Source organism: Sander vitreus, chromosome 17 (assembly GCF_031162955.1).
Source record: "Sander vitreus isolate 19-12246 chromosome 17, sanVit1, whole genome shotgun sequence".
NCBI classification, from domain to species: domain Eukaryota; kingdom Metazoa; phylum Chordata; class Actinopteri; order Perciformes; family Percidae; genus Sander; species Sander vitreus.
Window position 1 is genome coordinate 6,227,944 of NC_135871.1, and position 26,242 is coordinate 6,254,185.

The 26,242-nt window shown below is 43.2% G+C and overlaps 1 protein-coding gene across 7 annotated transcripts in view; it reads left to right on the forward strand.

Annotated features, from left to right (window-relative positions):
* cpeb3 (cytoplasmic polyadenylation element binding protein 3) overlaps positions 1–26,242 on the forward strand; it is a 48,509-nt gene that overhangs the window by 21,402 nt on the left and 865 nt on the right. For 5 of the 7 annotated variants that reach the window (XM_078273500.1, XM_078273506.1, XM_078273503.1 and 2 more), the window contains 7 exons: positions 3,475–3,531; positions 7,818–7,841; positions 9,787–9,954; positions 11,457–11,546; positions 22,914–23,032; positions 24,269–24,383; positions 24,890–25,071. In XM_078273500.1, coding sequence (XP_078129626.1) covers positions 3,475–3,531; positions 7,818–7,841; positions 9,787–9,954; positions 11,457–11,546; positions 22,914–23,032; positions 24,269–24,383; positions 24,890–25,071 — 755 coding nt within the window. The remainder of the gene's footprint in view (positions 1–3,474; positions 3,532–7,817; positions 7,842–9,786; positions 9,955–11,456; positions 11,547–22,913; positions 23,033–24,268; positions 24,384–24,889; positions 25,072–26,242) is intronic. The other 2 variants (XM_078273501.1, XM_078273507.1) reach the window with 1 other exon arrangement.

Consider the following 26,242-nt stretch of genomic DNA (forward strand, 5'->3'; position numbering starts at 1 on the left):
TGACCAAAGCAGTTGAGCGGCGCTCCACGTGGGACACAGTTGGTGGTGACCTGCCACATGGAATCTAGTGAAAATGTAACGGCTTAGGAACTTGAGGCACATTACTCATGTAACCCATGTACAGTAGTTCCATGTAGACCAAAAGACCCATCCCTTTTTTCCACCCAGATTTCTCAAAACCTGTCCACCGTTGACAGGACCACATTCTGTGTTAAACACCATGATAGATGAGGTTGTTGATCAGTACGAGGGACTCGGTAGTTAATTCACTACATTTTCAAAAATTGAAAATGGTGCTATGAGGCAGTCTGCCCTCCAGCTGAAAAACAAACCAGAAAGCAGTAATTGCTATTAACATTTTCTAGGTAACCTCTTCGCTGTCTGTCAAATCTCAACATCAGTGGGCCAATGTCTCCGTTGTTGTTGTGTAAGATAAACATTTCTTTACAGCCCTTAAAGTTACGCAGCTGATGTTGCTTTTGACTTCATTTGGCCTGGTTTCTTGCGGTCTTTTAATCTGACTGCTTTGCTAAAACCTCTCAGAGGCCTCATGCTCCCCCTCAATTAAAACTTTGTAGTGTCCCCATTGGGGCACCGGATCCCAAATTGATGTCTGCTGGTTATGTCTAGCATCACCTACTCTTTATCCCATTTCTACCAAAGCGGTCACTGTCCAATCAGCCAGTCAAGCGCGATAAAGGGAGGTATTCTTGAATCCCTGTGTAAGGAAGCGGATGGTGTGTCTCCCAAGTGGCCGCGCTGCTGCGCAGCCATCACGGGGTGGTTGATAATAGCTCAGGATCTCAGTGAGGAAATGTCACCAGAAGAGGAGCGGCTGCAGCAGCAACAACTCAGGGGCCCCTCAGGACCTGCCACTCAACTCCTGAGGGAAGCAGATGGCACATGCCCAGAGCTATTTTAAGGCTTTAGGAGGGCAACTGTCCCCCTCCGTTACCCAAAATGACTAATGTAGACTGAAAGGGAAGCACAGACCCCAGGGTTTGTTGTGACTTTTACCCTACTATCGGCAAAGTCAAAGCTTTGACTGTGATTGTGTTCAATGGAGCGTATCAGTAATGCCGTATATTATTGATCCTAAAATTTATATAAATTTTTTTGCTCAACCAAATGCAGTGGAGCTAGGTCAAGGTGCTCTGTCTGCTCTGGGGCTATAAGGGATTCACTCTCAGGGCGCCTTCACACCTATAGTTCGGTAGACTTGATGCGGTCGGAGGTAAAGTTGCAACATTGTTGCATTTTTCCGGTTTTTGTTCGGTTAGCGTTTACACCGCACTTTGTCAAGCGCACCAAACATTGTAAACAAATGTCACACGGTCAAAACGGTCGCTGGTCTATTGGTGCTGAAACAATGGAGCAACACCAAAATTATAACGTCTTGGGATTTATAATTTCGCTTCAGTGTTTCAACCATTTTAGACGCGAATAATATAAGCAGCTGACAAGACAGCGAGTGATGGAGAGAGATGATGATGTGTTGTCACATGTGTAATAGGTTATGAATTTGATAGTTCTCATCAAGCGGACCAGAGTTCGGCTGTTTGTTCGAGTTGAGCTTTCACACCGCCCCAAACAAATCGGACTATCTGACCAAATGCTCCGGGGTTTGGTTAAAATGGACCAAACTGCTCAGGTGAAAGCCACCTCAAATCCATTGCAGCCAGTCAGACATTTGGCCTTAAACACTCTCATTTGGTTGAACCTGGTGGACTAACAAATAGACCACCCACACATTTACCAATATATATGATAGAGAGAAAAAAACCCTCAGTGTCAGCACACAACACTTGGATCTTCCTCCTTTTGGGTGCATCTAGTCTTTGCAACAAAATGTTTATTTCCTCATGATAATAAGTTGGAAAGAGCGAAGACCATGTGACACTAGGCCATGTCACACACATCCACGTGTTCAAACAAACGTGTGAATGTATGGGCTTGTCGCACTCATTTTGCCCTCGAGTCCTACTGTTTCCTCGATCCTGGCTGAGAGGAGTGTGGAAATCCACATCTGTGGCGCTGCAGGGTGGCCTCCCCCTTGTCCTCCCCCCACCTTGCCTCTCTGTTTTTGAACCAGGTCTTATAGTGCGTTCCATTTTTACTTGAAACGCTTGATTTTCCACGCCCCCCTGACCTCGGATTTCCGAGCTCGCAACTCGGACAACCTCGCAGTAGCCAAGTTCAAAATCCAACATGGCTGCCCCTTGTGTCAACAGTTGTGAAAGCTGTAGTAACATAAAGTTATAAGCACTTCTGTCTTATTTGTGTCTCACTAAATTAGTTGTTCACACAGGCATGTTCAACTTCTATCTGTGGACATGTTGTCACGCTGTTTGTATGCACAAAAAAAACGTCGTAATACATTGTTATCAACTGGTATTGCTAACAATGGCTAACCTGGCTAGAGCTAATAAAAACAATGAAAATCTGACTTGTAATAGGAACGCATTCAACTCGGGTGTGATGTCATTCCCAGCTCCGGCTTCCGGGTTCCGAGGTAAATGGAACTCACTATAAGTGCTAGTCCCGTTCTTGTTTGCGAATCAGGAAGAGGCCCCACTATCTGTCTTCTGTGGCCAAATTTACAACATTTTGACATGTCATCTTGTTTGCGCCATAGCAGCTTGCAACATGCAGCAGGATATCCGTGACAGTGTGGGCTCACAAAGGTTGTGTTTCATTAAATCTAAAGGCCAAATATTGATGTGTCTCAGTGAAAATGTTGCTTCACCTTCTGTCTAAATGACTCTAGGTAGACATAGGTAGACAGACAGACTGCTTGCTTGCTGTGTGTGTTGAGTAAAGAGCTTGTGTAGGCGTATTTTGACAGAGGACCCTAATTTTAAGTGGTTGAGGATAATAGGGTGTGCCTCTGCGGCTGCCACTGCAAATGATGTTGACAGTGGGACTGCAATGTTTTGTCCTAAACCAGGTAGGCTATTTCTGCCTGTGTGTTTTTGTTGTTGTCGCCTATTAAATATAGGATCACGGAGACAGAGATAACCAGGAAGAATTAGATTTCCCACACCTCCCCTCTTCCAACAAAAACACTGACAGATGGGCACTTGTAACATGCACACGTTGTCACCATTGCAGAATGCACGCTCTGTTGAATTCCTAGCCTTATAGCTGCCTGTGTGTGTGCGTGTTTGTGCATGTGTGTGTGTGCGTGCATATGAGATATGTGACAACAAAGGAATGCGTGTTTCCACCTCCTTGTTTTGCATCTGCTGTCTGTGCTTGTCCTTTGTGCCATTGTATCACATTGAGTAAATTTGTTGTTCATTCATTTCATGTTAAACATTTCATCTTGGCTGGCATTTTCCCATTGCCAACGGTAGAATGAAAGATTAAATGTGTCTGTTAACAGGGTGGCTTTTTTTTATTTATTTTTTTTTTATCAGCGATTTCCATGTTTTCCCTCTTTTGTAAAATCGTTTCTCTTTTTTTCTTCCACAGGACGCATGGGCCTCAACTTTCATCATCCTGGAGCCGAGCACATAATGCCATTGAATAGTACGTCACGTTTCATTCTAGTCATCTTGTTCTCCATATGGAATTAATTAGAATTGTCTGAGTTTTACTCAAAAGTGTTGCAGCTGCTTTTTGTCCTTTTTTGAAGGAATGAAGAATGGGAAGTGTTTTTGTGGTGTGTTCCTATGAAGCACATACAGTATAACCCCCTAACCACAGTGGCCCATGTCAGTGTGCTATGGGCACACCAGCCTACCCCTTTGCTAAGGTCTGGATTCCCTGACACCATAAAGCTAGGACAGACCTCTAAGTACTGAGACGAAGCACAGTTGACCTGTGAAAAGCACTTTCAAAAATACCCCAGCATGTGAGACCAGATTCCCCCCCCCCGGTGTCCCACCAGCCGGCAGATGACTAACAGTGACATGAGACGAGCCAAAGAGAGAAATCAGGTCTATATCCCGTCATGCTGCTAAATGGAGGCCACACAGTTTTCTAGGTCAGGCCCTGCCCTTCCAAGTGCTCATTATTTGTCTTTGGATGGGATCAGGGATCATGATTTCTTAGGGCCTTACACACCAATTTTGGCCATGTCCTGGAGTTCTTTTAGGGGCAAACAAATCATGTTTCCCATCTTTTTGTTCAAACCGCAGAATATCAAGGATGTCTGGACTGACTGGTGATCAAACCAAATCACGGAAGCCCTAGTTTTAGACATGTTCAGTCAGCCTACGGGGTATAAAAATGGCCGAGGATATGTAACATACAAAAAAAGTTTCTCGATTAAGCAGTTCCTACCACTGGTGCACTTTCCTCATTTTGTTCTTTTCATCACTTATCCTCGGAAAAGGTGTGATTGATGTTAAACTGTTGTGTCATGGGATTACACTCAAACAAGCACAGATCTGTCCAGATCTTCCAAGTCTGTCAGAACTGGCTCTCTCCACTGTAGCCTGTTGATGTGTGTAGACAGGGAAGCTTTGGTTTCAACTTTAAAGTGTCTTACTCAGTGTTTCTCCTTCATTTCGTCCCATTAGCTTTGAGGCTTCCCGCTGTGAGAATCCGTAAGGGCTCTGCTTTCTTCGGATGGTGTTAGCACTTGAAGTGAAGAAGAAAGGATGGAGAGTAGTAAGCATAGCGCCTCTATTCAGATGTATTGGTGTTGTTCACTTGACAGCTTAGTAGAAGTGTCTGAGGCTTTGAAGCCAAGCAGAGCAAGAGACCTCAAACTCATCATGCCCAGAGGAATCACCCACTTTCCTTTCAAACATTCTCTCTCTCTCTCTAGCTCTCTCTAGCTCTCTCTCGCTCTCTCTCGCTCTCCCAGACACCACACAGTTTGAAGTTGGTACTTATTCTTAACCCTCACTTTTCCCTTTCCTTCTCTCCCTCATGGGTTTTATTCTCTCTCACTGAGACATCTGACGCTTCCCCACATAAAGTTTTCTTCATTTTGCCCTGGTTGCTAGGCGACTTTGTTTCTGCCAAGGCCAGGCGGCGAGAGGGCAAAGCTGCAGAGAGGCTGCCCAGGTTTTTTGTTGGATTGGAGAGCCAGATCTTTTTTAATGAAAACATAGCAAGGGAGAAGAGGCTCAGAGACAATATATTCCCAAAGAGAAGCCAGAGACCCTTAGTCACACAATGGGGCTCTCACAATGCAAAGGCCCATATTGGTTTTTGAAGCGACGGGTTTGCTTTGTGACCGATGTGTTTAGAGGAGCAGGAGGATCTGTTTAGACTGTGTTACCCCTCTGCTGTTTGTTTGAATTTTCCCAGTCTTACAGGGGGCAGTTGGGATTTGTGTGTGGTTGTATGAGGTACTTTTCCATTGTCGGTGTATTACTACCTACAGTAGGTGGCGTTCGGCTCACACCCAGTTTGGAGAAGCAGGCAGGAGAACCGACACGGAAGCTAAGCAATGTACCGCTGTGGACGGGGGCGGCAGCTAAACATATTTTAGCCACCTAAAAAAAAAAGGGCCCACCTAAAACAATCAGTGTAAGTGTACGCTGTATTTAAAAATATTTTCACCGCTTTACCTTTGCTGTCAGACAGCCCTTACTGTTATCTCCATCGATGCTCTCTTCAAAGCCACCAGACTTCTTTGACAAAAACAGTTGTTTTACCTCGTAGAACACGGGAGTTGCTGGTCTACCGCTGCCTCGATCACTTTGTTAGTTTGTGTTATTGTGTGACTTTGGTGTTTTAAGGGGTTCATTTGCATTTACAAAAGTCACACAACTAACGGATCAAGGCAGCAGTGGACAAGCAAGTCCCGTGTTTACGAGGTACTGTACAATTACAGTTTTTGTCAACAGAGTCTGGTGGCTTTGAAGAGAGTTTAGATGGATATACTTCAATTCCCCCTCGGAAAGGGCTGTCTGATGTCAAAGTAAAGCGGAAAATATTCTAAATATAGCGTACACTTAAACTGATATAGATGTTTTTAGGTGGGCCTTTTTTTAGGTGGCTAAAATCTGTTTAGCTGCTGCCCCCGTTCAAAGCTTCCATGCCTGTACTCCTGCCTGATTCTCTAAACTGGGGGCGTGCTCGCCACCATCTACTGTAGCTAATAATGGATAAGTACCTTATACAACCCTACTTCAAAACATCTGAACTATCCCTTCAAGCCCCATGTTGCCTCCTGTGTGGCTTGCATTCAGCAGATTCAAATTGAGCTTGTTTGTGGGACGATTTCAGAGATTATGGACACACTCAAACACAATCCTGAAACAAGATGTTGTGTTTTATGCACATAAAGCCTGACCTACATTGAACATGAAAGTTCATTTTTCAATCTTGGAAAAAGAGGTATAACTCAAGGTATATTTGGAGCTTTTGAATGCATCTCATGGTCTTCCTCAGTGGATGGAATTTACTGTGGTGTCATGGCTGTCATCCTGTGACCTACTGTACCTATGGAAATTGATAACAGTGATAGTACGTATATGGGGAAAAGACGCAATAAATAATAAATGCAGTAAGATGCAATTGGAAAAAGCTACATGGACCCTTGATGAACTGGAAACGATGTAGCCACTCCAATGTCCAATAACTAGCCCATTCCTGAGCTTTCAAGTGAACATCCTGGTCTTTCTCAGTGGATGGTGTTTGCATAGTTTTCAACACGTAAGCTAAGTGTGATAGCGTGGTTGTATAAGGGGGGATAACTGTGAAATGCGAAGAAAAACTTCAGAAAAAGCTATTAAACAGCTAAATGGACATTGACTAACTGTAAATAATGTAGCTCCTTCTGACAAAAAAAGAATCTGAACTCCAGATCCATTTACTGCTTTTTTTCAAAACTTTTGACCGCATCTCATGGTCTTCCTCAGCGGATGGAGATTGCTCAGTTTTCATGAACCTTGGTCCTAGTTGGTCCTGTATAGGGAGGAGACCATGAAATGTGGTCCAAGGCTCTGGAAAAAGTTAGTGACTGGGCTTTGAGTCCTGATTTTATTCGTCAAAATGAGCTACATTGTTTCCAGTTAGTAAAAAACTAAATTTGAGAAACGTGCACTGATAACACCTGTAAAATTTACAATTGTTATCTTTATTTCTTTGATTTCTTTTTGAGTCACTGCAGTGAAAAGATCATTGAAAATCGTGAAAAGACAAGGCGCAGGTCATTTTTGTGACCTGCTGATTCGATGTGGTTGCGACGCTGTACCTTCACCTTGCCATAGATTTAGATCCCTTCTACCCTGACATCATAGCGTGTCCTCCACTGCCCCCCTCCTCTCTGCATGTTATCCTCCCTCCCCAGCTTTCCTCTCCTGTGGGAAGTTTCCACTCGCACCTGGCCTGCCATACCTAACCTGGGAGTAACTTTTAATATTTCACCGAGGCCATGATAATGACTAACCTGCTCCACCTCCAGTCCTGCATGCACGCTGCTTTATGGCCTCATTTGTGAATATTCACAGAGGATTATCACGAACGCGAGCTATTGTGGGTTCATTAAACTTAGATATCACGGTCTCTGGCTACCGGGCATTATGCTGCTTAATATCTCGGCCATTTCCGTGCCTAAAGCTCACGTATCGTGCTGCCACCCCCTCAGCATCTGCATGCATTTGTTGCCAAGGCAGGTGCAGCAGGTTTACTGTGGGCTGGTGCTGGTGCCAGGCTGCGATAATCATCCTCCACCCTTTGTCGAAGCTTAGGTGTGGCCATCTGTGGTTTCTCAGTTGCCTTAGAGATGTTCCTGGTTTTGATGTATTTCCACAAAACCCATGTCTCTATATCTTTTTTCCTACCCTGGTTCCTGACCCCAACCCTCTGTCTCTCCTTGTGTCTCTCCTTCCCTCCACTGTGCTGACAAGCAGCCCGGAGCTATGGCCGCAGAAGAGGTAACGTGTGGCATTTTCTCGGGGGTTCTAATTGCCGTGGCGGCCGTGTCTCTCTCCGAGGCTGAGGGGGTTCTCATTGTTGTGTCACTATCTGCTTTTATCATCTGTGCTGTGATTGAATGAAATCAGATTAATTTGGACACCCAGTTTTGCATGTTGTGCATTCAATCGACATGGAGCAAGGGTCTGCCAAATCTGTCAATATGATTCTTGTTTTGCTTGATGGTGAGAGGAAAAAGAAATCTTCTTCTTTCCTTTTTTTCTTTCCATTCTGAGTCAGTGTTCTACCTGTAATGTTAATAATATGAACAATAGTGCAAATTGTTGTACTGCATAATATAAATGCAACTCCGTGTAAGAGCAGTTCTAAAAACTATTGTTATTATTTGGTACAACAGTGATGGACTCCATTTCTCCAGTCAGTGGCAGTGTGATTCTGCCACCAAATCAAACCCTAAACCTTTTCAAATATTATAGCGTGTTTAGTTGGAGTGCTTCTGAAATGAATCCGGAGGGTTTCATGAAGATGTACGCTGACTCAGAAGTGATCCATCATCTGAATGGCAAAGATGGGTGCTTCCAATGTTGCTCATCTCTGAGTTGATCTGCCTTTTCTTTTTTTACTGTCTGTCTTTGTTCAGCAAGGAGGAAAGCTGCTGTATGAGCTGTTTAAGGTCACTGCACTATTGGGCTGCTGTTATATGTTATAGTTGATGTAGGAGACAGAGGACAGAAAGTGCAGTATTCCTTTATTATGTAAAAATGTGATTGCTTACCACATTTATCAAACAGTCAAATTAGGGCCGGGCAATATATCGTTATTATATTGATATCGATATATGAGGCTAGATATCCTATTACATTTTGGATGCCTTTACCCACTTAGTCACACATACTGGTGATTATTTAAAAAAAAATCTCATTGTGTAAATATTATGTGAAAGCACCAAATGACAACCCTACACTATCGCCACAATATCGATATTGATGTATTTGGTCAAATGCAGTACATATGATGATGTTTGATTTTGTCCGTATCGCCCAGCCCTAAGTCAAATATTAACCCTGCTAAAGAAAGAGAGACCAATGTGGTTCCACTGCATAGAACATGCATATTACATTTGGACAAGCAACACACCACAATCAGAAATACACTAAGATATTGCTCCGACATGGCTGCAGCAGTGGAAGCCTGCCAGTGGGAAACCCAGTTTGTTAAGACGTGTCCGACAAGGAGAGACTACCATAGCCATGCTCATTACTGACTGATCTACAGCGCCTCCATTCTCATTCTGTGCTGCAGTTCAGCAGGTCAGAAAGACATTTTAATGAGGATAGAGTCACCAGGAAGTTCCCAAGATGACATTATATCATGATATCATGATTGGGATTTTATACACACTGTGGACAAAAGTATGCGCACACCCGGACATTACACCCTCATGCAATTGTTGGAAATCTTTTTTTCTTTTTTCTTTTTCCACAAGACTTTTGAAACCTGGGAATCACTGTACGTTTATGGGTGTCCACATACTTTTTGCCATATAGTGTTTTCATTTTTTTTTAATGTTTTCATATACATATATGTATCAAAAAAGAATGAACTGCGGGGAAAGACAAGAGACATTGCGACCTTGAAGCCACCCCACCAAATGAAAATATGATCACTTGGGAATTGTTAATGTATGTATCACTAGGTTTTTTGTATACCACCCTTATCAAATAAGAGTCAGAAAAATGTGTTTGGAAAACAGACATATGAGGGTAATCTCAATATCCAAAGTGATTCCACTGCCGTAATAGTTTCCAGATGGGATTAATTCATTAATTCATCCATCTGTCGCACCCTCCCTCCCTTTTTACTTCACACTCTCGTACCTCTCTGTCCCCCCCCCCACCCCCCTATCTGTCTTCCTGGTGTCCTTCTCTTCTCCTCTCTTCCCAGGTCGCTCCTGTCTTTTCCCCTTTGAAGACGGTTTCCTCGACGACGGTCACGGTGACCCCTCCTTGACCCCTGGCCTGAACTCGCCCACCCGCTGTCAGAACGGAGAGAGGATGGAGCGCTACTCCAGGAAGGTCTTTGTCGGAGGCCTCCCCCCTGACATAGACGAAGGTAAACATGGATCCGATTTTTTTTTTTTTTTTCTGTTTATTTTTCATTTACTCATCTAGAGAAAGGTTTTCACTTAACTTCAGGCTCTTTTTTTGTTAGCATCTCCCTGCTGCAGATTTATACTGACGCATAAAGTATAGTACATTCACAACTGGAAGCCTCCCAGTGCAGTCTTTGTCTTTGGCTGTTTGCCACTAACAGTTACGCTGAAGTATTTAAGGCCTTGCTTAAGGGCACCTTGACACCCATTGTTGAGGATATTAATTTAACACACTATTATTAAGCCACGATAAATGTCTGTTAAGAAGCCTGGTTTGGCTGTACAAGTGGAAGCTTTTTATACCAATGACCCCTAATCAAAGAACATTTTTATCAATGGTTCAACATTTTAAGAAATACTCTTATTCTCTTTGTTGCCAAGAGTTAAATGAGAAGATTGATACCACTCTCATATGTGTGCATTGAATTTGAAGCTGCGGCCAGCAGCTGGTTAGCTTAGCTTAGCACAAAGATTGGAAATGGGGGAAACTGCCCCCCAAGACTTAGTCTGGTACATAACCCTCGTAAAGCCACAACACATTTAGATGGATTAAACAAACAATACATTTTGTTAGTTTTGGACAGAGCCAGGCTAGCTGTTTCCCCCTGTCTCCAGTCATTGTGCTAAGCTAAGCTAACCGGCTGCCGCAAGAAGACTCACATTTACTGTACAGACATGAGAGTGGTATTGATTTCCTCATCTACTGTAGCTCTCAGCAAGTGTTTTTCCCAAAATGTTAAAGTATTCTTTGGGGAACCGTGACAGTCAATGTTGGCTATATTAAAATTACCCACAAATTAGCCATTGTAAACTTCTAATAAATAGCCTCCATATATCACTGGGTCCGCTGTCGGTCACTGTGATTTGAAACTTAATACCAACGAGTTGTCACCAAAAACCAGACTTGACAGTTTATCGAAGTCAGAGTGAATGTAACGTGTTATCCAGACCAGCGCCAAATCACTGTGACTTCTGCTTTAATATGCCTCAGAGAACTTTTATTTTAACCTTCAAAATCAGTAGATTTTTATATCACTTGCAGAGCTTTAGTGTGTGACGTCTGTGACCAGTTATGTCATGGACCTGTAATTGATTCCACAATCTCTAGAGCATGCCAAAGAGTTTAACGTTAATATGAAATGTTTACTTTGACATGTGTCTACACCGTTGAACAAGCACATGATGCACAATACGTGTCCTGAGCTGGCTGAAAAATTCATGAGTTTCCACAGCATGAGTCAGCCCAGTGCAGACTGGATGAGCCCGCCCTGTGTTCCTGTTTAATGCAGTGGCTACTACTGCAGCAGGAACACGGCAAAAAATAGAAACGGTGCCTGTATCAGCACTGAGTGTGGCTCTGCATAGGGTCCTTCATATGCCTATTGCACAAACAACCACGAATCATGTCATGAAAATAACATTCATGTCAGTTTTTTTTCTTCAATTGTCTTCATTTTTACAGACGAAATCACCAACAGTTTCCGTCGTTATGGGCACCTGGTGGTAGATTGGCCCCACAAAGCTGAGAGCAAATCCTACTTCCCACCTAAAGGTAACAACAGTTTCTCAGAGCGTAATCTTTATTTTCCCATCCGACATCAAAGTCTACACCAATAAATATCACCTTGGGTGCATCGACATTTTAGAGTTTTTTAGGGAATCATGTTACCCAGAATTCGTGGCTCATGCTGGGCAACATCGGGACTGTCTGTTTATCTGAGGGACCCCCTGTAGTCATCTCGCAGAAACACACACACACACACACACACACACACACACACACACACACACACACACACACACACACACACACACACACACACACACACACACACACACACACACACACACACACAGTACATAGATAGATAGATAGATAGTCTTTATTGTCCCATAGGGATAATCATTTCTACACATCTTCTTTTCATGTTCCATAGCACAGCAACACATATATAAAAACCCAAAAAACATGTAACACATACAAAAAAAACACATCACATTAGGACACCTACATAGACACATCAAATGTGAAAACTACAAAGCAACTGAGGTGGTGGTGGTGGCGGTATTACAGTTTGTTCAGCACTGTGATGGCGGTGGGGACAAAACGTTTTTTCGAAATAGGCTTTAGTCCAGTTCAGTGCTCTGTATCTGCGGCCGGATGGAAGTAGTGTGAAGAATTGATTCAGGGGATGGTCTGTGTCAGCTGCTATTATGATATATAATGACTCCATAGCTGAGACTTCCGACCCAAGAACTGTTTATTTGAGTGAGTACCTAAGGAGTGTGGAAGTTTTTCTCCTTTTTGTGCAGCCTCTCGGTTTGTCATTTTCAGGCAGGTGATCAGAGTTGCAGCACCCTGTTCCAAGCCTCTATATCACTCACTCTGGCCCGGGTGCTGCTGTGTGTCATATTAGGAAAGCTATTAAAGACGCTCTGGAAATTACTGACATTCCATAGGCAGATGGTAATACGCTGCATCTGGAGGACCTGCAAAAACCTCTGCCAGTTTCTCCCCCACTCTCATTTTTCAACATCCCAATTTTTTTTTTTTTTTTTTTTAGCTAGGGAGGATTATTTTGAATAGGCTTGACTCTACTAATATCCAAAGTCAGGAGGAAAAATGCAGCGTCCTTTTAGGGGAATGAATGAGCTTACGGCGGCTGGAGGACGCCGCCATGTAAGGGGAGGAGACATGTGGAGTGGGACTAGTGATCTGTGTAGAATTCATCTCACAAAATGTAACACCCCCCCCACACACACACACACACACACACACACACACACACACACACACACACACACACACAAACTCCAATGGAAACTGCTAAAATATCCTGTTTATATCACACTCTAACCATATTAACTGGCAAGGGAGCTTGGGCAGATGCCCGGTGACAGAGGTCTTAGCACTAATAGCTTCAGGGTTGAGAGCAAGTGCATATCTTTGTGTGTGTGTGTGTGTGTGTCCTGTGGTCGTGTGGACTGTGTGACGGCTGATTTACAGATGTGGGATTTCCATCAAGAGGTCATCGGCCTCTACTCGTGTTAAACGTCCTTCCAAGCTCGACCGAATGGAAGATGGTTGTCACTTTCCGCCCTGCTTCCCATTAAACTGCCGGGGATGTGTGTCTGTACAGTTACGAAAGTGTTTCAGTTTAGGGATGACTCATATTGTGGCTCAGTCCAACTTTAGTGGCAGGCTAGGACTCATTTGGTACTTGGAGAGAAGTGGCGACTTGGAGAGGAAGTAGGTAACAGGGATGAACTAACTATGTTCAATGCTTATGTTTTCACAACTAACATATTATATTTTAACTTTTCCCCTATTTGTCGATTCAGATTGTATTGTTCTCTTACGTCACGCGATGTCAATGCAACTTTTCTTTCTTCGAAGATAGGGTTATGGGGATATAAATGCGATGTGATGAGGTTTTCTGTGTTTGTATTAAATTTTTGCTAAAGGGAGAGTAGTCTATTTTTTTCAGCGGAGGGTCTTTCCTCATTGAAGATATATTTTATGACATTCCTTTGCAAGATTTATTGTTTTGTTTTTTAAGTCCTGCAACTTTACTGGTTTGGATCACTCTCACCGCTCTCATCAAGCTCGTTTTCAGTCACAGCAGGCAGCAGTTCTCAGTGAAAAAGCTCTGACGAACCTACTGTAAACTACATGCCCAGCACCAATGCGACTAGTCGGTGAATATAATGAAGCATTTAACTGCTAAAGAGCCAGATATTTTCGGCTCCTGAACGATACTCTTTTTCGATACCAATTAAAAAAAAAATCCATTTTAATTAAAAGAAATTACAACATTACGGTACAAATCTTTTTTTCATTTTCAGCTCCTTCACACGCACACGTGAGCCCCATCTCTGTGCGTAACGTGGTGTTTTTCCTGCCTGCCTCTACGACGTGTAGACAGCCAATCACCTCCATTATTAGATCTTGGTACAAACCTGCTTATTGGTTCACTGACGCTGATTACATTTACTCCTTAGGTTAAAAAAACAACATGGCATTTTGCGATACTTGATACTAAGGAGGCAATTCGGCCGGTGCCTAAAAAAGTATTGAAGTCCTAGTAAATAGGCAACACATGCTTGCTAACACATTGACCATGTCATCATTATGAGAAGATAATATGTCCGTGTTGTATTCAGAGCTTGTTCCAAAACCACCAAGTGGTCAAAAAATCCCTTTATGCTGCTTTAAAATGATTAAACCTGTGATTGATATGCAACAATGCACCCCCATTTGATTGATGCTGCGTTTTTGGTCAGCCCACTCTTTAAAAAAGTGGGCCCAATAAGCTCTGGTTACTATGGTGCTGTCGCTCACACATACTCCTATCACCCAACACTGTTGTCACTGTTGTTGCCAATAAGCCTGAAATGTTAGGGAGCTATTTCTGTCTGTCGTGATTGGGGATAGAGGGAGGAGGAGGAGGTAATGCTGTCAGTTTGCTGGAGCCTGAGCGCTGGGAGCTATAAACTGCTACAAATGCTAAGGCTCGCGTCATGCTGCAATAACAGTGTGTCAGACTTTAAAGGCCTCAAAAGGTTACGAACAAAGTTTGCTTTTGACTGCAACCCCTCATTATCAGATTTATTTTTTATGAAGTTGTAAGGGCAAAATGTACATCCCAAACTCAAAAGAAGTCAGTATTTTCTCTTTTCCATATAGTTAAAGTAATGCAGCAAGGCTCAAATAATGGCAGCAATGATGTGCTGCAGGGGCGATTTCATTTTTTTTTTTTTTTTTTAAGTGGGGTGGCACAGGGGGGACCAATAATCATTCAGGGGTGGCCTGGGGAGAAAATCCAAAATCCAATTCCAGTGCTGGTTCCATGGTATACATATATATGGTTCAGAATTTTGGATATTCATCATGGAAACATTAATTGGTCATGTGACAAGGCCTGGGTAAACTGCCACCCCGTGCCACCCTTCTAGCCCCGCCCCTGCTGCTGTGGCAACAATCATAGTGTTGCATCTTACTGCATTACTCAGGCCTCGATTTCTCTTTTCACCCTTGTGCTCAGAATATATGCAACAAGTGACTACTTCAAATTGAGATGATTAGCGACGCTTGATTTCACCTCTCCTCTACTCTATCACTGACTACTCTGTCTCCAATCGCCTAAAAGCCTCAGGGCCGGTTTGTTTTCAGGAGAGCAGATGTTTGCGTCTCCCTCCATCCATCCTGCTAAGCCTTCTTCTCCTTCTGCAGTCAGCAGTCGGTCGGTCTGTTTACATTTTGGGGCAGAGTTACAGTCCCCTGCAGGTTTCTTTCTCTCTACCTTGGTGGGATAGAGATTATATGGAGGGTTGGCTTTATCTGTGCTTTCAATAAAAACTGCTTTCTGTAGGTTTGCTCTCTTGTTTGCTCCCATGTTTCTCTGATGGCGAGTGGCCAAGTTATCTCTCAATCATTCTGGTCACTTGGACCAAGACATGTCTGTGTCCCCGCCCATGTGAAATAAATCTGCGGACACGTGTCTGAGTATGAAAAGATAAGCCGGGATTTAAATGTCACTATTAAAGCCAGGGAGATGCACATATGTGAGTTTATCTAGTCATCGTGGATTGGAATTTTAGCAAAGTCAACACAGGGTTTAGTTGACGAGGTAATGCACGATAAGATAGCACGGTGGGACAACTGTGATATGTGGATCAAGTTGAGTGAAAGCTAACACCAGGTACCAATGCATTACTTTCACTCAGCAGTTTATTTTTAGATCAGCAAGACCATCAGGGTTCAGAACTCAAAAGTCAATGAGAGAATTTCCTGGGAGTTTAGAATTTTCCGGAAAGCACTTAAAAGCATAATTTGACATTTTGGGAAAGAAACGTATTCACTTCATTGGCGAGAGTTAGCTGAGAGGATCGATACCCCCTCTCATGTCTGTATAGTAAATATAAAGCTACCGTCAGCAGCAAGTTAGCTTAGCACAAATACCAAAAAAAGGGAAAACAAGCTAGCTAGCTAGCTATAACATCAGTTAATCAGTGAGCTTTAGAGAAACTGTTAGCTACATTTTGTTACCTTTGGACAGAGCCAGGCTAGTTGTTTCCCCCTGTTTCCAGTCTTAATGCTACGTGAAGCTAACCGGCTTCATATTGAACATACAGAATGAAAGTGTCTCATCTAACTCACCATTAATACCTGTCTCCCATTTAAAGTTAAGCCTAGCCTAATGCTATTTTTAAGGTATCAGTTTGCTGGTTAAATCATTGCAGTTAGTGACTGAAATTTAACAAATAGTCTTCAGGTTGCTGTTGAGGTAACTGTTTCTCTCCTCATGAGGCAAACTGCTGGCCTCTGTTAGAGGAAAGACTCTGTCCTGCATGAGGTCATCAGTTTGTCTGCGCAACCCACGAGGCACTCTGCCTATCGTTTGTCTGTAAACAGCGCTCTTTAGGCTGGAAAATGCTGCGGGTGTACATATTCCCTTCCCCCGTGGACAGTGCTGGGGGCTCAGCAGCAAAGCCCTATAAATCTCAGGCACGAGCCACTGCAGATCTGCGCTTTCCTCCCGCGGTGTAAGCCTCTGCACTGCGCAAGGCTGATGGAAAAAGACAGATCCTCAGCACAGTTCGGACTAAATATTAAAGTGGCATAGAGCCCTATGGAATCTGGTACAGTCTGCTTTAATGCGAGGCCGTGCCAGAATTCATTCTACTATGCACACACTGACTGAAATTGAGTATCTCCTCTGTGTATCTGTTGTTCAGGCTATAGATCATAAAGACATAATGTGCCCTGCTGGAACAGGACAGTACAATTTGATACGACACAAGTCAGTGACTTTAAAAAAACAAAACGGAGATGCATTCAAATGTTTATAATATTCCAATTATATTGTGCATATATATATATATATATATTTCATTTTCTTCCACTAAAAAGAACACTACTATACACAGATTTCTATTACAGTCAGACATGAAGTTTAGTGTCCTCACTTGTAATGTTCAACTTTTCATGTTTGAGGGATGTCATAGCAGTCAACGCTGGGCTTTTACACTACTTTCACTGTGAAATTGAGTTTAGCACATGGAAAATATTGACTGTCTGACTGCCTCTTGATTCAGTTTGGTCACTTTCTAACGGTTAGAGTAGCAGCTTTGCGTCTGTCTCTGTGCTGCTCCTGCTCCCCATGCCCTCCAACTCTCTGTTTGTATGGTACTCCTTCATGCTGCTTCTCTCCTTCTCTGCCTACCTTTTCTCACTTTTCCCCCCTCTCTTTCCATCTGTCTCATCCCCCTCTCTCTCTCTCTCTCTTCTGCCCTGGGTCATGGAACACACTGTTCCCTCCTTCAGACTGTATGAGCTGCTGGCTAGCTCGGCCGTTTCATGCTCTGTCTGTCTGTCTGTCTCTCTGTGTGTGTGTGTGTGTGTGTGTGTGTGTGTGTGTGTGTGTGTGACTGACTGCAGTTGTTTTTTTCTCTGAGGGGGGATGTCAGTTCTGAACCACATGATTTCTCCCAATGACAAACCCTCTTTATGTAACCCAGCAACATCGAGACAGACGTCTTATGTCAGGTGATGACGAGGCACTTGGACAAAGATGACGATGCACAAAATCCTCTTTATTCTACATTTGTTTTTGCGGCTGGGCCAGAGGGGAGTTGGCTCTGTGTTGACCAATAACAAAAAGACAGCGATTAGCCGGGTCACTTAAAGCAGCTGATTGCAATTAGTTTGGCATTGTGAATATTTTAGTTTTGCCCGCGGTGGTACAGCTTGTTATTAGAGAAAACATTTCCATATATATACAGCAGGGGAAATAAGTAGGAATGACATTTTCACCAGATGTCAGTATCAACCCAAGTAATCCACACATACAAAGAAATCAAAACATGTATGTCCATGACAAAAGTTATGTGTAATAAAGTGGAATGATAATGGGAATACATATTGAACACATGGAGAAAAAGGGGTGTAAAAAGGCATGGGAAGCCAATAAACCAGCTGAAATCTGTCAGTATTTAGGAAGCAATCCTGCCCCCTATTAGTGCAAATTGCGATTTCTGACAGAGGAGTCCATAGAATACTTAGAAGAGTTGTCGAAGAACCAAGGACCACTCGCCGAGATCTTCAGAAAGACCTGGAAGAAGCAGGTACAGTTGTTTCAAAGAAAACAATTAGTAATGCAGTCAACCGCCATGGCCTCTATGCACGCACACCACGCAAGGCACCACTGCTCAAGAAAAGGCATGTGGAAGCTTGCTTAAAGTTTGCTGCACAACATCTGGACAAGCCAGTGACATACTGGGAGAATATAATCTGGTCAGATGAGACCAAAATCGAACTCTTTGGCTGTCGTAGCATACACCATGTTTGGTGGAGAAACGGCACTGCACATCACCCTAAAAACCCCATACCAACAGCAAAGTTTGGAGGTGGGAGCATCATGGTGTGGGGCTGTTTTTCAGCATCTGGCACTGGCGGACTTCATATAATTGAAGGAAGGATGAATGGAGAAATGAACCGTGACATTCTTGATAAGAATCTGCTGCCATCCACCAGGATGCTGAAGATGAAACTAGGGTGGACATTTCAGCAAGACAATGATCCCAAACACACAGCCAAGGAAACTCTCAATTGGTTTCAGAGAAAGAAAATTAGAATGGCCCAGTCAATCACCCGACTTGAATCCAATTGAAAACCTCTGGAAAGAACTGAAGATCATATGATCAGAGTTCGTAGAAGATGCCCCCCGTAACCTTCAAGATCTGAAGACAGTTTGTGTGGAAGAATGGGCAAAAATCACAGCTGAGCAATGTGTGTGACTAGTTTCTTTATACAGGAGGCGTCTTGAAGCTGTCATTACCAACAAAGGCTTTTCTACTAAGTATTAAATAAATTTCAGCAAGTGTGTTCAATACTTTTTCCCTGTGTCATTTCACTTTATTACACACAACTTAATTGATGGACTTATTTGTTTTGATATCTTTGTATGTGTGGATTACTTGGGATGTTACTGACATCTGGTGAAAATTTCCTGCCGATAGCCCCATCAGAAAAATCTTTACTGAGAAAATGTTGACGTGTTCAATACTTATTTTCCCCACTGTACACCAAGGTTATTAGCCTGTTACTTGGCTTGACACAGACCTGCTTCTCCATACTCACTGCCTTTTCTTTTCTTACTATCATTGTTGCAGTTATTATATCTTTTTTTTCTGTTGTTGACACATTAATTTACCTTGGGGGCCTCATGAAGTTAGCAGCCTACTAAGTGAGGTATTTATGGTGGTCATTTTTTATTTTAGGCTGTAAATAGATTAATGTTTGCAGAATTAACACCTAATAAAACCCATTGCAGACTACTGAATGTGCTGGAATGTGTGGCACAAGCAGAGCACATTCTTGAGTTCATAGGTAGGGTTTCGGAACGAGAATATCCGTTTGGCAATTCTTATTTCTTATTTTCTCTGCGTCCAAAATTCCATTAACTATCAATGGTCCTTGATGTATTGATTTTAAGGCTGCGACTAACAATAATTTGTAATGTCTACTGGTCTGTTTGTTTTCTTGAATCGTAGATTAGTCATCAGAAAATAGTGAACAATGCCCATTACAATTTCCCAGAGCCCAAAGTGATGTCTTCCAATGGCTTTTTGTAAAAAATATAATAGGAAAAGCAGTTTCAAATCAAAACATACTTGACATATATATTCAAGAAGCTGGAACCAGTTAATGTGTTGCATTTATGCATGAAAAATGAACAATTATCAAAGCAGTTGCTGATATATTTTCCATATATCCACTTAATTAACTGACTAAGGGCATGTATCATTCCTATTTTGCACCCGACGCACAGCGGACTTTGCCCTCCACAGACTCAGGTTGGTAAATTAGGGAATGAACTTGTGCTCCCAGGGGCGGTTCAGCAAAAAGAGGTGGTGTGTTCCGGCGCAAACGTTCCCTAGTGCTATTTTGCAGTTTCAGAAAACAATTCCGCCACAGACCATGAAAAACCTAGTCTAAAGTCAGTGGCGTGTTATTCAGATGCTATTTAAAGGTCGCATGCTTGGCCGTAATGTAGAGTGTGCACACCGAGCATACATGTTGCTTCTCTCATCTCACGGACCCAGCAGTTCCCATTTTTGCAAACCATACATAAATACAAGGAAAAAATATGACCTTGTTTTACACAACATTTCCATGAATCATGGATGTGTTGATGACATAAATGAGGAAATATTAGAGGACTTAAGGAGATGTGATGTTGAACTGCATGTGCCGATGCCACTTAACCCAAATGCCCCAGCAGCAGCAGCACGGGAGAGGAGAGACAGAAGAGCTGCATCGTCTATAGTGAGGTCATCTCGGTCTAATGTTAGACTACATTGCAAAAATATTACCATGCATTCATAACCTCGTGATTCAGTGAGAGTGAGCCTAAAACATCGGAAAGTATGTTTTTCTTTAATTACATTTTGTCAAAAAGAAAAATCAGTAGCAAACGTCGGTCTCCTCGGCTGTGAACCGCTACTGGCTGCCGCCCATGGATGTATTAAGAGCAAATCTGTCATTATAATAGCAATCCGCCATGGAAGAAGCGCGCCTGCTTTTAAAGGGAATGTGAGATAAGGCTCTGATTGGTTTATTGAATGTTACGCCCAAACCACACCTATGAGTAATGTAGCTACTTCAGACCAACCCATTTTAGATTTGCGTCGTCATTTATCCCGCCGGTATAATAGCAACAGCGCCCGAGATCCGCCCACGAAGCTACTTGAGTTTGGCATTTGATACTTGCATTTCAGATCGTTAAAATAGGGCCCTAAAAGTTTAAGCTTTAATTCAATTAGAGTTTTTTGTTTGGTGGACGCCATAAGAAATGCTGTGTTTGGATCCTATTTCACATTTGTCCACTAATCTGTGCACATACAGGGTTTAATAACACTTCAAAGTCATCAGATTGTAACACTAGCTAGAGAGTGACTGAAGAGAGCGAGTGGTGTAAGAACAAAGCAGTGAATCATAGAAATAAAATGTTAGAAATGCATCTTACTATCGGTAACGTTATCCACATTCTTATTTAGACGCAACAAATTATATATCCTATAGCTACAAAAAAAAAAGCCTGAAATTTGGAAGTTAGAACTGAAGTACGAAGAGTCGTTCCTGTGAAGATGATACACCGTCTCGTCTTGACTCTTCGGGGTTACCCCTATGTAACATTGAAACAGAATTGTTTGCTGATATGGATGCAAATGTCAGAAAGACACACGTCCCGTCATTGTGGCAGGACACACGTCAGACACCAACCCACACAGTCACACACAGACAAAAGCCACTTTCAGAGCAGCAGCTGTTTCGAGGACACGTACGCCTGCTTACGCACCTGCGTTTTTTTCCATTCCACCTTGACGCTCACTGCCTTTTCTTTTCTCCCCACCCTTTCTACAGCAGCACACGCTCACACCCTTCCTCCCTCCCTGCCCTGAGACACACTTGCTCAGACCTATGCACATACCACAGTTGACTAGGTCTGCCGAGTCAGGCTCTTTTTCTCCTCTTTCCCCTCATCTCATCTGCAGCAACTCCACTCAGGAATGTTACAAGTGAAACATGACAGTTGCACATTTCTCCTTGCCGTTTTTTTCACATGTGCATCTGTCTGCGTAAGTGCATGCGTATGCATCTTAGGTTGTGTGTGTGCGAGGGTGAAACTGAGAGACTTTTTATACGTTTATAAAAGCAGGCTTGTGTGTGTGTGTGTGTGTGTGTGTGTGTGTGTGTGTACTTGTGCATATCTACCAATCCTACTCGCCTCCACTCAGACACCGGCTCATATTCCCCTGACTCATGGGTGCCACAGGTGGTGCTGGGCTTCTGCTAACATAACCAGAGCAATATACACTAATCATTTACAGCCCATTCAGAGATGCCTGTGCGCACCAGTATCTGCTGTTTTTCACGGTATTGCAAATATATTCCCCCTCGTCTCAATTGGCCGAGTATTAAGTGGCTCTGTGCTCTTGTTTTTTTTGTCCTTTCTCAGTATAAATCAGATCCCAATTGCTCGCAAACCCCTGTAGCGTTGTGTGATGGATGTATTGTACCCTATAGACCTTTTTCACGGCAGACATATTGACATGTCATAGTAGGAAAAGCACAGGTGTATTCAAAACCATTTATGATGGCTGCATTCCACTTAGGAGAGACCCTGGTATTGTTCATGCTGACTCACTGAAATAGCTTACTGGGACACTTGATGGAACTGAGCCATCGTTAAGGTTATCAATTTCAGCTGTGCTTTTCCTACTATGACAAGTCAAAATGTCAGCTGTGAAAAAGGTCCATTGAGTTGTTGTTTTTTTGGTCCCTCCCAAAAACTGCTTAATAGCTCTGACCTAGGATAAGGTCTCTGCTCTTAATGCTAAATAATTCAGAAGTGCAGAGTGACTGTCTGAATTTCTTTCTGCCTCGCTTAGACATCTCCAAACTCGCTCTACCGCAACCCACTCTCAGGGAAGATCTGCAGCGTGTCAGGCTGGTCGATTTTGCACGGTTCCTTTCGAAGTGGAGCACTCTGTTAGCCATTTAATCGGAAGCGGCGCAGGCAGCAAGGTGCCGGCTGTAGAGTTTCATTCGGCGAGGCAAATGAGGACAGAAGAACAGGCCACAGGGTCATATGCCTGTGTGAAGAGGAAGTCTGAAGCTATAAATAATTAAAAGGGGAAAAAAGTATGGGGGTTAGTCATGAGATTGTGACTTGTACAATGTAGACTCTATGGAACATACTCCCAATGTTTATGAATTGTTGCCCTGTGGACAGAGTTTAAAGCAACATGGTCACAAGCGTATGACTATTAAATGCAACAGATGTACATTTTGTTAGCAAATATCTTTTTTTTTTTTTTCTTCCCTAAAATCCCCATTTGTTCTTCTTTCCAGGCTACGCCTTCCTGCTCTTCCAGGAAGAGACTTCTGTCCAGGCCTTGATCGATGCCTGCATCGAGGAGGATGGAAAGCTCTACCTGTGTGTGTCCAGTCCCACCATCAAAGACAAACCGGTAAGCGCCCGATGTGTCTTCACATGTCCAGCTTATTCCCCTTATCTGTCCAAAACTGCAGATGTTTTTCAATTACTCCGAATCCAATCACACAAACATACAGTTGAAATATTTAAGAAAACTGGAAGGGCACTCGGAGAGCACAGACCTTCGCAAAGGCATGCCCTATACCTCAATGTCGAAGTTCTGACTAACATTCACGTGGATTTTCCTAGTCGGGAACTATTTTTTTTCCGATAATTCCAACACCACATTGCAGCACAAATGCCCTATCTCTCAATGTTAACGAAAGCGAAATATAATTTGTGTGTACGCCCTGAGATTCTGTTTCACTCCAAAATGTAATGGGTTCCTCCTTGGCCCATGCTACACCCTTTCACCAAGTTGTATTGAAATCAGGCCAGTAGTATTTCTGTAATCCTGCTGACAGACAGACAGACCTCACTGAAAACATGACCTCCTTGGTTGAGGTAACAATACTAAGAGTCTATAGCCATGCTAGCAGCTCTGTGAGGCTGTACTTTGGCACATTGGTCGGCAATGGGCAATGTAGATATTGCATTAAAGATCAGCCACTTCTTTCTACAACAGTCGAGAACCCTTTTGCAATTATGTAAGAACATCATTTAATCTGAAAACTGCTGCCCTGATTTAAAAAAAAACAAACAATGCAACTGATCTCAGCTGGTATTCTGTCTGTAATGGAAATTTCTAAGTGACCCCAAACTTTTGACCGGTAGTGTATACATATTGACTATGTAGTGCATAGTGTGAGATTTTGGACGCAACCCTTGTTAGTTTAGTGTATTAGTATGCTAACATTTGTAAATACATTTTAATAAACAAACAAAATACAAATGAGGCTGATGAGAGTGTCTTTAGTTTTGATGGTCAGTGCCAAACTAAAGTATTGGACAAATTGAAGGTTTGACCTCATGATGGTGCTTTATAAAAGGTAAGGGAATCACCAAAGTCATTAGGATACATGGTCTGGGGAGCATGAATATATATATATATATATATATACACACACAACATTTTGTTCCAGTTTATCTTGTAGTTACTGACATAATTCACTGAATAGGTGAAAACAACTTTAATCTGCTGGTGGTGAAAAGCTGGGGGATCACCAAAGTCCTCAGGATTCATGCTTCTGACACGGCAAAAAACTACACGTGAAGGTTACCACACATTGCCTTCTAATCGACCACATTTTTTTACATCTTTCTTACGCAGGTCCAGATCCGTCCCTGGAACCTGAGCGACAGTGACTTTGTCATGGACGGCTCCCAGCCTCTGGACCCCCGCAAGACCATCTTTGTTGGGGGGGTGCCGCGGCCCCTGCGTGCAGGTAGCTAATATTAATGGAATATCTTCTTGTGATTTCCCAAAAAAGCCTCCAAATTGGATTCATACCATTGGCTGGCATGGAGCACAGAGGCTGGAGGCTATAATGAAAGTTCTCCCTGTGAGAAAGCCATCCGCTACTTGGGTTTCCAGGAAGCGAGCCAAGTGGTCGTCATGTTAAGAATTCATGGTGTAATGGAAGGCTCGGTTTTTCTGTTCTTGGGATAAACATGCCTGGCTGGTCTGCAATGTGACCCCGACTAATTATACCGGCAGTTTGAGACTGCCACTCTGATGAATAGTGCAGTAGGGTAGATTTTTACATCACCTAATACCAGCGGCAATGACAAACATCCAAGTGAAACCTTTCACTTTGTTTTTAAGAGAGGCTGAAGGCTTTCAATTTTGAGGACAAAAGAAGTGACAACATGGTCTTTAACTTACAAAAACCCATGGCTGGAGCATTAATCATCTCCCTTCCTTTATGTTTTCTCCACTTCTTCTCTCTAGTGGAGCTGGCGATGATCATGGACCGGCTGTACGGAGGTGTTTGCTACGCTGGCATCGACACCGACCCGGAGCTCAAATACCCAAAGGGTGCGGGCCGCGTGGCCTTCTCCAATCAGCAGAGCTACATCGCCGCCATTAGCGCTCGCTTCGTTCAGCTGCAGCACAATGACATCGACAAAAGGGTGAGCGAGTTAACGCGCTCCATTCACAACATCCATTCCCCCGACAGAAAGCAGCGGTCTCCGCCACAGCTGAGGTTTTTCGCAGGCATTCCTATGGCATGCTGCAGAGCTGAACTCTGCCTGAGCCCTCTCCCGTATTGCAGAGCTTTCATTACAGCCGGCTTTTTCAGACTCAGCACAGCCTACAATAACGTAAAAAAGCCAAAGCCCGGCTGTGCAATCACTATGGCCTCTGGCTGCCGGAGTCCCCGACAGATGTTTCAAGTTGTAGACACATAGGGTTGGTTTAATTATAGTAGTTCCCTATACGTGTTTATCCACTCGGGGCTGTGCTGCAGCCTGCTTATTTTAGGCACGACGGCCAATTGCAGCGGGACAGATTGTGACCAAGAGAGACTGGTTGTCAGCCAGGAAGCCGAGCCTCTGTAGGGCGGGGCAGTCCACCCCACCTCAGCTATCACCATCGATTGAGTGGGGGGGGTTAGCGTCTTAATTATGAATGGAGCTCTGTGGAATTCAAAAACAAGTTAAAGAAAAAAACATTTAGGAAGGCAACAAATTAGCCCTTTTGATGTATACCGGAGAACAGTTTTGTTTTTCAGATGTCAACAATTGATTTTTACAGCATTTCTTTGAAAATGAACACTTAAAGAATCTGTGTTAATTGCAGTAAGTGGGGAACATCCTTGAGATTCTGTTAGTTTGAGGTTAAAGTTTTGGTATGGTACAAGGATGCCTGTTTCTTATTTTCTCCTTTCTCGCATTCACAATTCCATAAACTGTAAATGGCTCTTAATGACAGGACACAGAAGCTCATTACCCCCGGTCGGCTTCATGTCCACTGAGTTGACATTGGTATCTAATAGCACAGCAGCATTGCTGTCTCTGCCTGGCCGTCTTCTTATTTGTCTTGTGTGAGGTTGTTGCTCCCAGCAGTGGAAGTTGTTGCCGAGCTTGGCAGAGAGGGACGGTCTTCTACTGTTGAAGGATTTAATAACCTTTCATTTTGTGGTTAGCATCCACCCCTGCCAACTCATGCTCTGAGGCGTCTCCATGGCGACTGAGCTCTCATTTCTTGTCTCCCGCCTTAGTGGTCAAAGTCATTTCACTGGTGGACGGAAGGATACCTGCCTCAGTCTAGCCCGGTTTTGTTTTAGAAAATTGCACAGGT